Here is a 13,683-nt window from a genome sequence, read left to right on the forward strand (position 1 = left end):
CACTTCAGTGCCCCACAGTGAACCACTCTTGCCAGGTGTCATCAATGACGCAGCTGAAAACATTTCATTTCCCAGCCACAGGATTGACGCAGTCCCTCCTTATTAACGCACTTGGGGAAACCCAGGCCCAGAAATCTGACTCTCCCAAGGCCCCCCAGAAGGTGAGGCCAGAGAGGCTAGGACTGGAGTTCCTCATTCCCCAGACCCTGAAACGCCAACACGTTAAACCACCTAACTCTGTCTGAGCTACTGCCACTGGCCTTAAGGAGCCTGTGGTTGAAGGTGGGGGGTGAATACAGAGTTACAAAAAGTAACCGGAGTTGTAGTCATAGATTGCTAATCAGTAACAAAATATCGGTCTCAACCTGGTCCTGCCCTGAACTCACAGGCTGGAAAGGTAAATAAAGGAAAAACTGTCCTACACTAATTACCACCACACCTCCAGTTCCCACCCCAGACCCCACCCCCAAGGCGCCTTCACAGGCCACTTGGCCACCAAACTAGAGAGGTCCCTCCCCTGCTCAGGCTGTCACTCTGGGAAAGAGCGGTCGTTTAAGGCCTAGATATATTTTACTCTGAACTAGCAAAGCCTTTAAAAGAACCAGAAAGGGCTGTTCAATCTCCACCTTTGGGCAAACAGTTCAGGTAGCAGTAATTGTCACCAGAACTGGGAACTAAGCCACCAAAAATGTGGAAGAACAGGGAGGTAGGAGAGGAGTGAGGCAGCAGGGAGGAGGGCAAACGATCAGGGGAGTTGGAACTGGGCGCCACTGCTCCGCTCCCCAGACCCAAGCTGGGGCGCCCTGCACTGGGCCCCACAGTCAGTCACACTGGCCTGGAAGACCTGAGCTGTCCTGAGGCCAAAGGTCCTGCCACCCACACCCTTAACACCTAACACCATGACACTTCCTGAAAGGAGTCCCAACAGTTTACAAATCCCTTCAGAGGCTCGCTCCACCTCAGATCCTGGAGGCAGGGACCACCTCCATTCTACAGACAAGGAAACTGAGGCATGCAGAGGAACAAGGGCCAAGGGTCCACTCCTAGCACATACGTCCCTCTGGAAAGTTAGAGCCTCCGCTGAGAAAGGTCTCCCCACCCCTGAGAAGTGCAGGACAATTAGCAAACCCAGAAGGCACTAAGCCCCATCCTCTGGCCCAATGACTCCGGGTCTCATCCTGGCTGCCTGTGCTCCTTCCCAGACAGCAGGCAGCAGGAGGCGGCTCAGGAGGAATTCCAGCCCCAGCACACACGTGGACGGAGCTCGGGGTGGGGAAAGCCTGCTGCTCCGTCAGAGGGAAAATTCATGCATGCTCAAAGGCCCTTTCTTTTTGTTTTATCCCCATGAAGAACTTCCCACTCCCCGACAAGGGTCTCCAGGCTGGGGTGAGGCACCCCCGGCGAGCCCTGCCTGCCCGGACTCTCATACTGATAACTCTGCCAGACAGAAACTTTTCTGGGGTCTGGTGGGTCCCGGCCGGCCGAGCTGCGGCTTAGAAGCTGGGCAGGGACACGCCTCCAGCACTTGAGCAGAAAAAGGCCACCCTAAGCTCTACTGCGGGTGTGCGTGGGCTCGCCCTGCCCAGAGTATGGATGCCAGCTGGAGGAGAGGTCTGGAGTGGTGGCCGCCCGCGGGGAAGGGGCCGTGACCCGCGCTGCCCCGCCGGTTTTGTCCTTACCGTGCAGGCCATTGGGGATGCTTCGGTGGTGCGGTGGCGCCGACAGGTCGTCCAGGGATCTGCGCGTGGCTACGGCTTTGCTGTCGGGGACCTTGTGCGGCCCCGGAGGCAGCAGCGGGGGCGGCACGTGGTGGTGGTGGTCCGGGCTACCGCCGCTCCCCGCGCTCGACGTGCTGCTGCCGTCGCCCACGTCGCGGGCCCCGGTGCCCGCCGCGCCACCCGCCAGCGGCCCGCTCAGGCTGGCCTGGCTGTCGATGGAGCTGCGGGACCCCGCGCCGCCGCCCGCGCCGCCTGCACCCCCCGCCAGCGCCGCGCGCTCCTCGTCCAGCAGCAGCACCAGCTCCTTGAGCTCCAGGTTCTCGCGCAGCAGGGCCTCCTGGCGCGCCTCAAGCTCGCGCAGCTTCTGCTGCGAGCGGGCCACCTCGTGCCACACGGCGCCAGCCGCGTGGCGCCCGAAGCGCTGCCACTCGCGCGCCAGCTTGCGCCCCTTCTGCCGGTCGTCGTCGAGGAAGCAGCAGAGCTCGCGCAGCTCCTGGTTGTCGTCCTGCAGCCGCTGGTTCACGTCCTTGAGGCCGCGGATCTCCAGCAGGTGCTGCTGCAGCCGCCGGTTCACGTCGCGCATCAGGCCGCCGTGCTCCAGCATGAGGCCCACCTTCTCGCCCTCGGCCCGCCGCAGCCGCCGCGCCAGCTCCTCCTTGCTCCAGCGCAGCAGCTCCTCGTCCGGCACCTGGCTCAGCTCCTCCGACGCCGCCGCCGCCGCCGCCGGGGGCTTCGCCATGGCAGGGCCGTCACCACGGCATCGCCCGCGCCCTCGCCGGGCCGGCGCTCCCAGCGCCCGGGCTGTGCGGGGCCGGTCCGCGCGCGGGTGGGGGTCGGCCGGGGGTGCGTGCGGCCCGCCCCGCGCCGCCTCTCGCGTCCTCACGCAGCGCCTGCCGGGGCCGCCGGGAACCCGCGCGTCTCCGGGCTCGGCGAGCAGGGACCACTGCTGCGTCCGCCGCCGCGGTGCCAGGCGCTCTCCGGACTCCGGCGAAGCGGGCGGAGGCCCGCCCCCGGCCCAGCTCCGGGAGCCCCAGCCTCCCCGCCCACTCCGGGCGGGGAGGGGGCGGGGCGCCGTGGGCCGGCCCCGCCTCCGGGGGAGCGAGGGGGCGGGCGGAGGCGCGGCCGAGCCCCGACATCCCCCCGCGTTATGCGCCCGCCCGCCCGGCGCCCTGCCAGAGGCGCGTTCGAGCCGCGCTCCCGCCCTCCCTCCCGTCCGATTGGGTCTCTCCGGGGGTGTGTGGGAGGGGCGGGGCGCACGCGGGGGACGCCGAAGAGATGGTACAGTCCAGCCACTGGGCTTCCAACACTCCCCCATCCCCCCGGCGGTTCAAGTTTCTGCGCCCGGAGGACGCCGCCTGGGCCAATCCTAGGGCTACAGGGCGCTTTTAAAATGCAGGTACAGTACGGGGAGGGCGACGGTGGGAAAGGTAGGGCCGGGCTTCCCTTAAAGGAGACGTGCGGAAATGCGCGCCGAGCCCCATCCTAGGCCCTCGACCCCCGCCCACCCTCCCCGTCCCCAGTAAACACCCACGACCCGGAGGACAGCTCCCGTTCTCCCTCCCGGGGCACCAGAGTACAGCTCAGTCAGAGATACAACGAACAATAGGCCTGTGACACAGGGGTCGCTCTCCCGGCGGCAGGGCGGCTCTTTGTCCCCTACCCTGCCCCCTGCTCCTTCACCCCCATCTCCACCGCGGTCCCCTGCCGGAACTCGCAGAGGGGTTGCGTCTCCTCTCCAGCCCGGGGCTGTGGCTCTATCTTGTGCGCACCGGGAGGGCCAGGGCCTCGCCCGCCGTGTCCCGGAGCACCGTACCCTATTCCCTGCCCCGAGGGGACGAGGGCGCCAGGAACGTGTCGCCGCCCCGAGCGGCGCTCACAGCTCCACTCCCCGCACACCCGGCCGCCGGTCCCCGGGACAACGGGGGGAATCGGCGATTCGCAAGGTGAAAACCACTGGGACAGTGGAGAAAGGTCTCCCATTGGGGCCTTAACACCGGGGTTGCAGGGCTCCGAGCCGGCTGCAGAACCCCCTCCCAACCGGCTGCCTCGCCCCTTCCCTCAGCCTGTGAGTCTGTCTCGTTATCCTCATGTCCCCGAAGACCATTTACGGCTCGTCTGCTGAGAGCAGGGCGGAGGGGGGTGTCGGTCCCCCGGGACCTGCAAGGAGATAAAACCCGCGCACTCGACCGTGAGCAGCCACAGCCTGGAGCGCGCGCCCGCGCAGCAGCTGATGTCCCCATTTACAGTTGCTCAGCCATTCACCCGACACCCGTGTTCGCAGCGCCTACTCTAGGCCAGACCTGTTCTAGACTCCCAGGGGTTTCTGCAGGGGACAACAGCAGAGGCCACGGCCCTCTCGGGGGAGAGACCGGGAGAAAACAAATGAGATAACTATGAGACTGTAGTAAGTGCTGGGCAGGGAATTAAGACAAACTGCTGTCACAGAAAGTGATAATCAGTTACTTTAGATCCCGTGGTCAGGGAGGACCTCTGAGGAGGGGCATCTAATCTGAGATCTGAAAGAAAAAGACAAAGACAAGGGGAAGGGAACTCTAGGTGGAGGGAACAGTTAGTGCAGAGGCCCTGGGGTTGGCCTGTTAGTGGCCTATTCAAGGAAGGCCAGTGAGGCTGGGAATGGACAAGGAAGAGGGGTGAGAGATGAGGCCAGAGGGGCCAACTCATGCCTGGTTCTAAGGCAGCTGGGAAAGAAGTGGGGAGTTAGCAGGAAGCAGCATGACCCGATTTGCCTTTTAGGAGACTCACTGTAGGCCATATGTGGAGAAGGGATTGGGGGTGAGGAGTGTGCACAGAAGTCCAGATTCAGTACCTTCTTCCCCCCACTCCCATCCACTCCTCCCTGCAGGTACATGTTCAGGAAACCGGGTGGGAAGAGCATGGGCCTGAGGGGCATAGCTTGGAGGATTAAGCCCAGGGGAGCTGACATTCCCCCAGACACAGCTCCTGGCTCCTGGGTGGAGGGGGCCGTTCTCCCCGCTGGGGCACTGTGCTCCACAGGCCCAGCCATTTGGGTTTGGAGAGAAAAAGGGTTTCAGCTCGTATTGGGGAGGCCATGGGTCTTTCTCACCCCAAGAAGCCAGATTAAACAGCTCCCTGAAGGCTCCCCCCACCCAATGAAGCCTGTGCACAGATCTGCTCCTGGGAGAGTCAGAAGTGAGCATACGATGCCCACGACTCACTAGGGAAGTCTCAGGCAGGATTAACACTGTCCTTGTGGGAACCCCCTTCCATTTGCATGTGGCTTCTCGTGGTCCCTGTGGCCTGCATCCCCTGATCCTCCTCCACTGGCAGCTTTAGCTGAACTTTCTGAGAGAAAAATGAAGCCTCCATCTAGACGAGGTTTGTTTCCATCATCTACAGACTCAAGAGTCCCCTGGCCAAGAGTTCCACGAGAGCGTCCCCAACATCACTCTGGTGCAGCAAAGACAAAGTGCTAGAGATGAGGCCACTGGGTGGCTTGAGAGGAAGTCTCTGCTCCCCGCACCATGGCTGGGCAGGCTTGGGCAGAGCAGGACAGGATGGCAGGAGGCTGAGAGGGCCCAGAGCTGAAACAGGCTCCTGAAGCAAGAGGGACCATCTAAGCCGGAGCCCCACGGCCCCACAAAAGGCCCACATCCCCGGGGTCCAGCAAGAGGCACCAAGTCCCCTAGAATACTCACAGCCCAACTGACCCTGTACCCCGAGCCAGGATCTCGGAAATGTCACATGTCTGCTTTCATTTTAGCCCCTCGGACATGAGAAGCTCTGCCTTGTCATGAAAACTGTAAAGCCAGATCATGGACCTCTAACACAGTAATTCTCTAGATAACCCACTCAGTCAACGGAGTTGTGGGCCTTTTAATAAAGATGCACCACCAATCCCCAATTTTCCCCCCAGAATCTCCTAGACTGTATGTGTCCATTTAAGGCCACACAAATGTTTTTGGAGCCAGCTGGGGTGAGAGCCGGTATCCTAACACAGAGTAAACAAAATATTCCAAAATATTCCAAATTCCCACACTGGTGGTGATTGTCTCCCCCCTGGGAAGGGAAGGGGCTCTGTAACTCTCCTGCGTGACTGGGGCACTGCCCAGTGCAGGTTACCATCTGGTGTTTGCTGAGTGAATGTGCGACCCTTCGGCATACGACCCACTAAGTCTGAACCCTTCATTTTGAAGATGAGGAAACTGAGCCCAGGAAGGTCACTTTCATTGCCCAAGGTCAATTTCATTCACTGGTTTTACTGAACACAAAAATATTACATAAGACTTTACACATAAATGTGTGTATATATATGTGTGTATATACATGTGTGTGTGTATATATATATATATATATATATGCAATCATATATACATTGTAAATTGTACCACAAAAGAGATGAGCAGAATACATCATTTTGGAAGCATCTGAAACACAGGGAGCAGCTTCCTGGAGGAGCTGACGCTGGAGTTGATTCTTGAAGAATGAGTATAGGAGTTTGTCAGATTGTTAGGAGGGAGGAGAGGGTCAGGATACTCCAGGTGGATGGACCAGCACAAGCCACGGCCCAAGGTGAGCAGCAGTGAGGGGTGTGTCCAGACACAGCCACGCCTTACTGCTGGAGCATAGGAATGGAGCTGGGCGGCAAAGGGCTCTGTGAGCCATGGGAGGTAGTATAACCCTCTCCCTGGGGCTTTGATAGGTAACAACAGTAATAATAATCACCACCACCTACCACTTGCCCGTGCTCCGTCTGATTCTAAACCAGCCCTCACGTGATGGTTTTAACAGCCCTAGGAGATGTTGTCATTAGCCCTTCTAGCATTGAACATGGATTCCTGTTGGCTTGGTTGTTTGTTTCCACGAAGCTAAGATCACCGAGTGTGAACTTATGGGCAGTGTTCAGAGGCCGAGGATGGTGGTGTGGCCAGAGGGTTGTGCTACGCTGAATGTTTCCGATGCCCATGGAAAAGGGCCCGTAATACTGACACGGATAGTGTTGAATGAGCGTCTCTGCGTGCCCACACGTGCTAGGGTTTTACACAGATGGGCTCACTGAGTCCTCACCGTTGTCCTGTGAGGTAGCAGTTCTCTATCCCCATGTTACAAAGGGGTACACTGAGGCTCACATGGGTTAAGTCACATGTCCAAGGTCACACAGCTAGCAAGTGAGCAAGCTGGAATTCAAACCCAGGACCCTCTGAGCCCAAGTGTGTACCTTCCCCCATAGACTACTGCCTCCTGCACCCAATTTCTCAAAGAGGAAGACTGGACCTTTCACTGGTTCTGGTTCTATGATGCTGGGGGCCAGCCCTGTGCCAGGACCTTGGCCACCACCTGCCTTCCTTCTGCTTCAGGCCTTCCACGTTGTAACCAAGTGTCATGCGGGGTGTCCTGCGGGGTCTCTGCTCCCGCTCCCCATACAAGAACGCAGGACATGGTGAGGCCAAAAAGGAACACCCACGGAGCCATAGGTAGGGGAGTCATACCACTATATTCTCTCTGGCGGCACTATACTCTCACTGGAGGCTGGATCCACACTGTCCGCAAACCGCCATCGACGCTTGCCAGCCCAGCCGCCATCTTCTTGCTAGCCCCCATTCTTTCTCCTCTTCCTTCTCCTCTTCTCTGCTAGCGTAGCCACAGCAGTTATATGAGTGGCCAATGGCTCACTGGTTACAGCTGACGGCCAACTAGCCACAGCTGATGGCCATGCAATCACAGTTGGCCATTTACTACCTGAGCCAACACCTTTCTATGTGAGGCCGAGAGCCTGGAAACTGCTTTCTGGGGCTCTGCCCCCACACCAAGCCAGACACCCACCGAGAAGAGCTCTTGCAAAGCTCTTGAGAGGTGAGTAGTGCCTCCTCTCCTTACATGTTGTCCCCACCCTCTGGACCAGGACAGTCTTCCTGTATGGACATTTGCGCCCATTTTCCAGAGGCAAACACTGAAACAAGGGCTGTCCCGGAAATCCAGTGCTTGCTGCAGGCAAACTGGGCTACAAAGGATGTCAGATATGGCTCTGGGATGCAGCCAACTTCCTTTTGGAATGGGAGCAGCATGGAATATGAGGAACCCCAAGACATGGTTTAATGACCAAGTGTCTCAACTCCCACATTTTTAGGTAGGGAAACTCACTGAAGCTGGGGCCACCAGCAGGACAGTTCGCCTGAATGTCAGCTCCCTGGGGGGCAGCAGAGAGAAGCCTGGGGAGAGGGTAGGTTCACTCACACCGTTTACCCAAGTGTCAGGTCCCGTTTTGGGGATCAGGGGTCAGCAATGCACAGGACAGCGTCCTAGAACCACTGACGTCACAGGCAAAAGCCTCTAAATTAACTTGAGGGCAGTGGGAGCCACAGAAGAGAGACCTAGCCAGACGTGTTTAATAGCACAGGACAGGACGTGAGAGTGGAGGAATGGATCGGAGGGTCAGCTGAGCCTGGGAGAGAGGCAGGAGGCTGCAAGGCCAAGCCAGACAGAGGCCAGGGAGAAATGTCCCTTTAGGGACCAATATGTGTGTGGGGGGGGGCAGTATCGGTATCTGCACCCCTCCCTGCCCCTTGTTTCCCAGCTGCAGCTACTGATGTCCCCTCACACCATTGCCCCAAGAAGCAAGGCAGGGAGGGAGCCTCAGCCACAGGGGAAACTGAGTCAGGGGAACTCTTCACAGGCGCAGCTCTCACCTCAATGCACTTAAAAACATTTTTATCATGAACTATCTCATATGACCACCAACTGCGATACAGCTCATTGCCCAGCTGAAGGAATCAGCACCAGTTTTGACCGCCCCTGGGACCCCTCCTGGTTGCTGGCCCAGCCCACCCCGATTCCAGGGTAACCAGGATTCTGAATGCTGTTTTGATTATTCCTGTGCTTTCAGGGTACTCTATCTCCCCCTTATAGTATACTGCTTAATTTGGCATGCTTTCGAACTTTATTTAAACGGTGCCATACTTCATGTGTCCTGCAGCATGCTGTTTTACTCTTTGCTACGTTGAGCTATGTAGCTTATTCACTGCCTCACAGCATGGTTGACATTTTGGACCGAATAAGTATGTTGTGGGGGTGCAGAGGGGGCTGTCCTGTGCACTGTAGGATGTTTACTAGCACCCCTGCCCTCTATCCATTGGATGGACATAGCGCCCCCACCCCTAGTAGTGAAAGCCAAAACTATCTCCATACCTTGCCAAATGGCCCCCCGGGGAGCGTCTGCTGTCCTAATACCCATTGCACGAACGTATTACCATTACTTTTCTCCTGTTGAAGATTTGTTTCTAGTTTTTTGCTTTAACCTGCAATGCTGCCATGGATATTCTTCTACACATATCAGAATGTACATGGGCATGAACTTGGCTGACGTTTGTGCCGAGACACAGTATGGCTGGGTCATACAGTGCACACAGCTTCAGGGTGACCAGATGACGCCAGCTCCTTTTCAAAGAGGGGGTGCTGCTTCGCACTGCCGCCAGCGGGGTATAGAGTGTGGCTTGCCTGTCCTTGCCAACGGCTGGTGGTGTCACTCTGGTGGGTGAACCTTTGTGCACTTTCCACGACCCACTTTGTCTCCCTTGGGGCTCTCAGAGCACAAGAGAAGCCCAGGCCAAATTTCATACATGAGGTGCCCAGTAAAAAAAAGAAGAAACAGTGGCGCCAGTTTACCCACTTGTGACTTATTTGAAATGTTTGTATTTATCAGAGTGATACTTTCACACATGCACAAATACAATGCAACATGTTTTGTGCTACTCGTAGGATAATTACAGGGTTTACTCCAGGTGACAAGTTCCAGGCCCCAGACATGTGGTCTTGGAGCGCGGCTGTGTATCTCTGTGCATCACTGTGCTGGGGGGGGGGGGGGGGGGGCAGGTGGGTTGCCCCACCTGTGATGGGCGCTTTGCATCCGCCTCCTCCCAGCTGTGCTTCTTGACGACAAAGACTTGATCTTCCCTGGGACCCTCAGGGCCTGGCCCCAGGGGTGTTCTTGGGGTGTGTGTATCACACCATCGGCATCAGATACCTCTGGGCCACACCTGCCCAGCCCCTAGCAGCCCCCATGCCCTGCATGACAGGTCTTGGGTGCTGCCCTAGGCCCAAGGTCTCCAAACAGCAATGCAGAGATCCGAGCCCCATCTCCTCTCCTGCCTGAATATTTCATGCGCAGAGGGTGGAATGAAAGTCAAGACCTTAATTGTTAATGTGGCTTCTGCTAGCTCCAGGCCCAGCCCTCCCAGCCCCCTCCAGCTTGCCCCTCCTCTTTCACACAACAACAGCAATAACAGTAATTCCTCCTGTGACCTGCTCTGGGTGAGGCTGGGCTAAAATCAAGTTGTTCCTCCCAACCCCCACTTGAGCCCACAGCTGGGCAGACAGACGTTGTGACATAAGTAACTTAAACAACCAGACTATTAGTTCCACCGTTTTGTTCACTGCTGCTCCTAGTTCCCTCCGGGCATAGAACCTGAGGCCTCAACAAGTGTTTGTTGAATGAATGAATGAATGAATGAATGAATGAATGAATGAATGAATGATAACCGAAGCAGCTGGGCTAAGTAGAAAAGCCCTAGACTTAGAATCTGTGTCTCTGGTCTGATATTTGCCAGCTGGGTGGCCCTGGGGAAGTCACGTCCCTCTCTGAGTGGCTGTATCTCTGAGTGTCTGCTCTGCTAGGGAAAGGCTGCAAGGTCCCTGCGAGAGCCCAGGCTGGATGAGTCTCTCCAGACTCTGAAAGCCTAACTGCAGAGCTGAGCCTTCTCTCAAGAACAGGCTCAGCCTCGCTATGACCCAGCTCAGGACATGTACCTTTGCGTCCTGAGCGCTCAGGGCCCCTGTGAGTGAGCCGGGCTCCTAAGGGGACATCTGGTCGGGCTCTCCAAGCAAGATCAGCCCAGTGGTTCTCAGCCCTGGGCACTTGTCAGAATCACGTACAAGTTGGTAAAATGCAAGTGCTCAGGCCCTTCCCAGACCAATTTAATCAGAATATCTGGAGAAGGTGAGTCTTACAGGCAGGGCTGAGAAGCACTGGGTGAGACAAGGCTTTTGTGCACTGGTGTCAGGCTGAGTTAGAAGAACCCACCCCATTTCTGGGGGCACACCCCTCCCCGAGTGTCTGGATCTAGAGATCCTTCTCTATGGTTATCCAAATTCCCCAAATAATACTCACCTGTGTGGCCTAGGGTAGGGAAGGGTGCTGGGGATTCTGCAGTTCACTGTAGTATTCACTTAACAACCCTATTTTTTTGGTTTTTTGGTTTTGTTTTGTTTTTGCCCTGTATCTAATGGGGGAAAATGAAGGGAAGGAAAGTATCAAAGATATAACACCAAAAAATTATCTGGGACTGATGGACACTGTGGAAGAAAAACAAAGTTCTATGGAAAAATAACTTCACAGGGTGATCTGATCATAAATTCCTAACTGGACAGTCATGGTGGGAAGTCAAGCCCCAGGCCTATAATTTCTTTAGTGAAGAAAGTTTTTAAAGCCAGCCCTGTCCATTGTTCTTGTACAACTAGGTTAACAGACCTTTGAGATGCCAGAAGTAATAACCCTGAAGAGGGTATTAAGGCTCAAGGAAGCCTTAATCTGGTTAACTGTCCTGTAATCTGATCCCTACCTTACTTTCTCCAATCTTCCTTCTGTCCTCTCCTTAATTTCCAATGCTTAAAAGAAGCTGCAAAACTTATTTTCTGGAGCATCTGATCTTGCTCCCTGGCATATGTCGTCAGTTTGGCTCAAATAAACTCATAACAATTCTCTACAGGTGCGGACATTTATTTACGTCAACAACACATAGGGCCAGCAGAGAAGTGGGAAAAAAAGGAAGAAAAGGCCATACTAAGTTCATCAGAACAGCAGGATTGAGAAGATCCTAGAAACATCCAGAGAGAGAGAGAGAGAGAGAGAGAGAGAGAGAGAGAGAGAGAGAGAGAGAGAGAGCCACATGTAAGGGGTCAGGCAACAGTAACGCTAAAATTCTCAACAGCCACTCCTGAAGCTAAAACTGTGAAGCAATGCCTTCAACATTCTGATGGAAATTATTTCAGTACCTAGTCAATCAAATGTGGGGGTATGGTAAGACATTTTCGGACATGAAATAGGGGGAACAGGGAGCCCTGAGGTGATGGTGTAAGGGACGGCCGGTGCGAGGGCTTGGGGACCAGCAGCAATCAGTGCAGGTAGAACAGGGAGGGAGGATTCTGGGAGGAGCTGGCCAAGTAAGAGAACCCAACTCAAGGATTCCCCGGGGGCTTGGTTGTCTTGGGAGGACTATTAGAGCTGTCAGGGCGTTTGGTGGTGAATCAATGATAAGTACAAAGAAAACCAAACAAGGAGGCAATTATTAATTCCCAGGTAAACCCAGCAGTTCTACAAGGAAGGAAATAAAGTCACAGGACATATGGTGGCCCTGTTGGCAATAATGTTTATATAGTATATTATATAAACAATATTGATTTAACCAAAAATTACCCTACAGCCATACTAGGAGGATGGGGGAGGGGACGGGGGGGGTGGGGGGAGAGGAATAAGTGGGTTAAACCCTCCTGGTCTCTAAAAGAAAGGCAGAGATAAGGCCTACATTGGAAGGTCAATAAAGAACAGGATAAGTATGTTATTTGGAGATGTGGAGATAAGGCAGGAGAATAGAAAACAATTGCCTCTGAGAAGCAGGAATTGGGTGGAGACATGGGGCAGGAGACTTTTTTTTAATAAGCCTTATAATTTTGATTTTTGAAATGGTGTGCATGTGTTTTTAAATTAAGATATATTTTTAAAAGCCTGTCATTGGACTTCCCATTAGAAGCACTGAAAGCTAGAAGACCACAGCCACAGGTGCCTTAAACATCTGAGGGGGAAGGATTCCAGCCTGGATTCTCTGCCCACAGAGAAAATCAAGCAACTGTGGGACTGGATGGAAGATAAGCATTTTCAGAAATGCAAGGTCTCCTGCTCGAGGGTCCCCCAGTCTGTCCCCACGTTTTCCGTGGTCATTTCCAGTTTACAGAGCAGTCTGTGATAGTCCCTTCCCTCTATCTGCCCAGCGGGCCTGTGAGGAGCAGGAATTGTGCCCATCGGATCACAGAAGCTGAGGTTCAGGGGCGTGTTTGGGGGTTCACAATGCATCACTCCCATGGCTGGTACACCCTTCTATGAAGACAGGTGATGGACCTGCCCGAGGGCCAGGGAGAAGCAGCCACACTGGGATTTCAGAGCTGGAGACACCCCTCCTGGTCCAGAGGCTCTCGGCAGGGCGAGTGCCGTGGAGAAGACCCTGCAGAAACGTCAGTCGAGTCTCCACGCAACTCCCAGGACATTGGATGTCCTCAGACCTGCCTGTGTGGCCCGGGTGACATGGGCAGACACAAACTCCTCTGGCGATTATAGGACAGGGAGAGACGGGGAGGAGGAGACACAGGCTGTAAAAGTGGTGACAGCAGCTCACGGAGCCATGATGTCCACAATTTCACTGACAAGGCCCAAACCTGTGGAGAATTTGTAAGCGTTTATCTGAGCCTAACTGATGATATTACCAGGAAGCAAGATCTCAAATGCTCCGGAGAATGACAGTTTTGCAGTTTCTTTTATACATTTGGAACTAAGGAAGATTGAGGAAGGTGGGAGGAAGCAGGCAGGATGGGATTACAGGATAATTAACAAGATCATGTGCTCCCTTGAGGGTGGTTATGCCTCCAAGGGGTCTGCAAAAGACCTCACTGGGCGTTTCAAAGACGTGTGAACCTAGATGCACACAAACAATGGACAGAGCTGCTTAAGGCAAAGATGAGCCCTTTACTGAGAGAGTTATGGGCCTGGGGCTGACTGCCCACCATGAGCTCCCCAGTTAGGGACTGTGATCAAGTCACCCTGTTACTTGCAAGATTACTTTCCTTGGATTTATTACAGTGCCCCTTTTTCATCCATATCACTAACCCTCCCGGCAGCACCACCACCACCACCACCCCCCCCCACCCGCAGGCCCCGTGCTAG

General features: G+C 55.3%; 1 protein-coding gene across 6 annotated transcripts in view; it reads right to left on the reverse strand.

The window, feature by feature from the left end:
* Window positions 1–2,812, reverse strand: part of CCDC85C (coiled-coil domain containing 85C) — a 77,474-nt gene extending 74,662 nt beyond the window's left edge. For 2 of the 6 annotated variants that reach the window (XM_074326948.2, XM_019751582.3), the window contains exon 1: window positions 1,680–2,804. In XM_074326948.2, the coding sequence (XP_074183049.2) occupies window positions 1,680–2,457 (778 nt within the window). In that variant the 5' untranslated portion in view covers window positions 2,458–2,804. Of the gene's footprint in view, window positions 1–1,679 lie in introns of all 6 variants that reach the window. The other 4 variants (XM_019751584.3, XM_088797478.1, XM_019751581.3 and 1 more) reach the window with 4 other exon arrangements.
* Between the last annotated feature and the right edge of the window lie 10,871 nt (window positions 2,813–13,683).

This window comes from Rhinolophus sinicus, chromosome 3 (assembly GCF_057876585.1).
Source record: "Rhinolophus sinicus isolate RSI-liver-muscle chromosome 3, RSI-T2T, whole genome shotgun sequence".
NCBI lineage: Eukaryota > Metazoa > Chordata > Mammalia > Chiroptera > Rhinolophidae > Rhinolophus > Rhinolophus sinicus.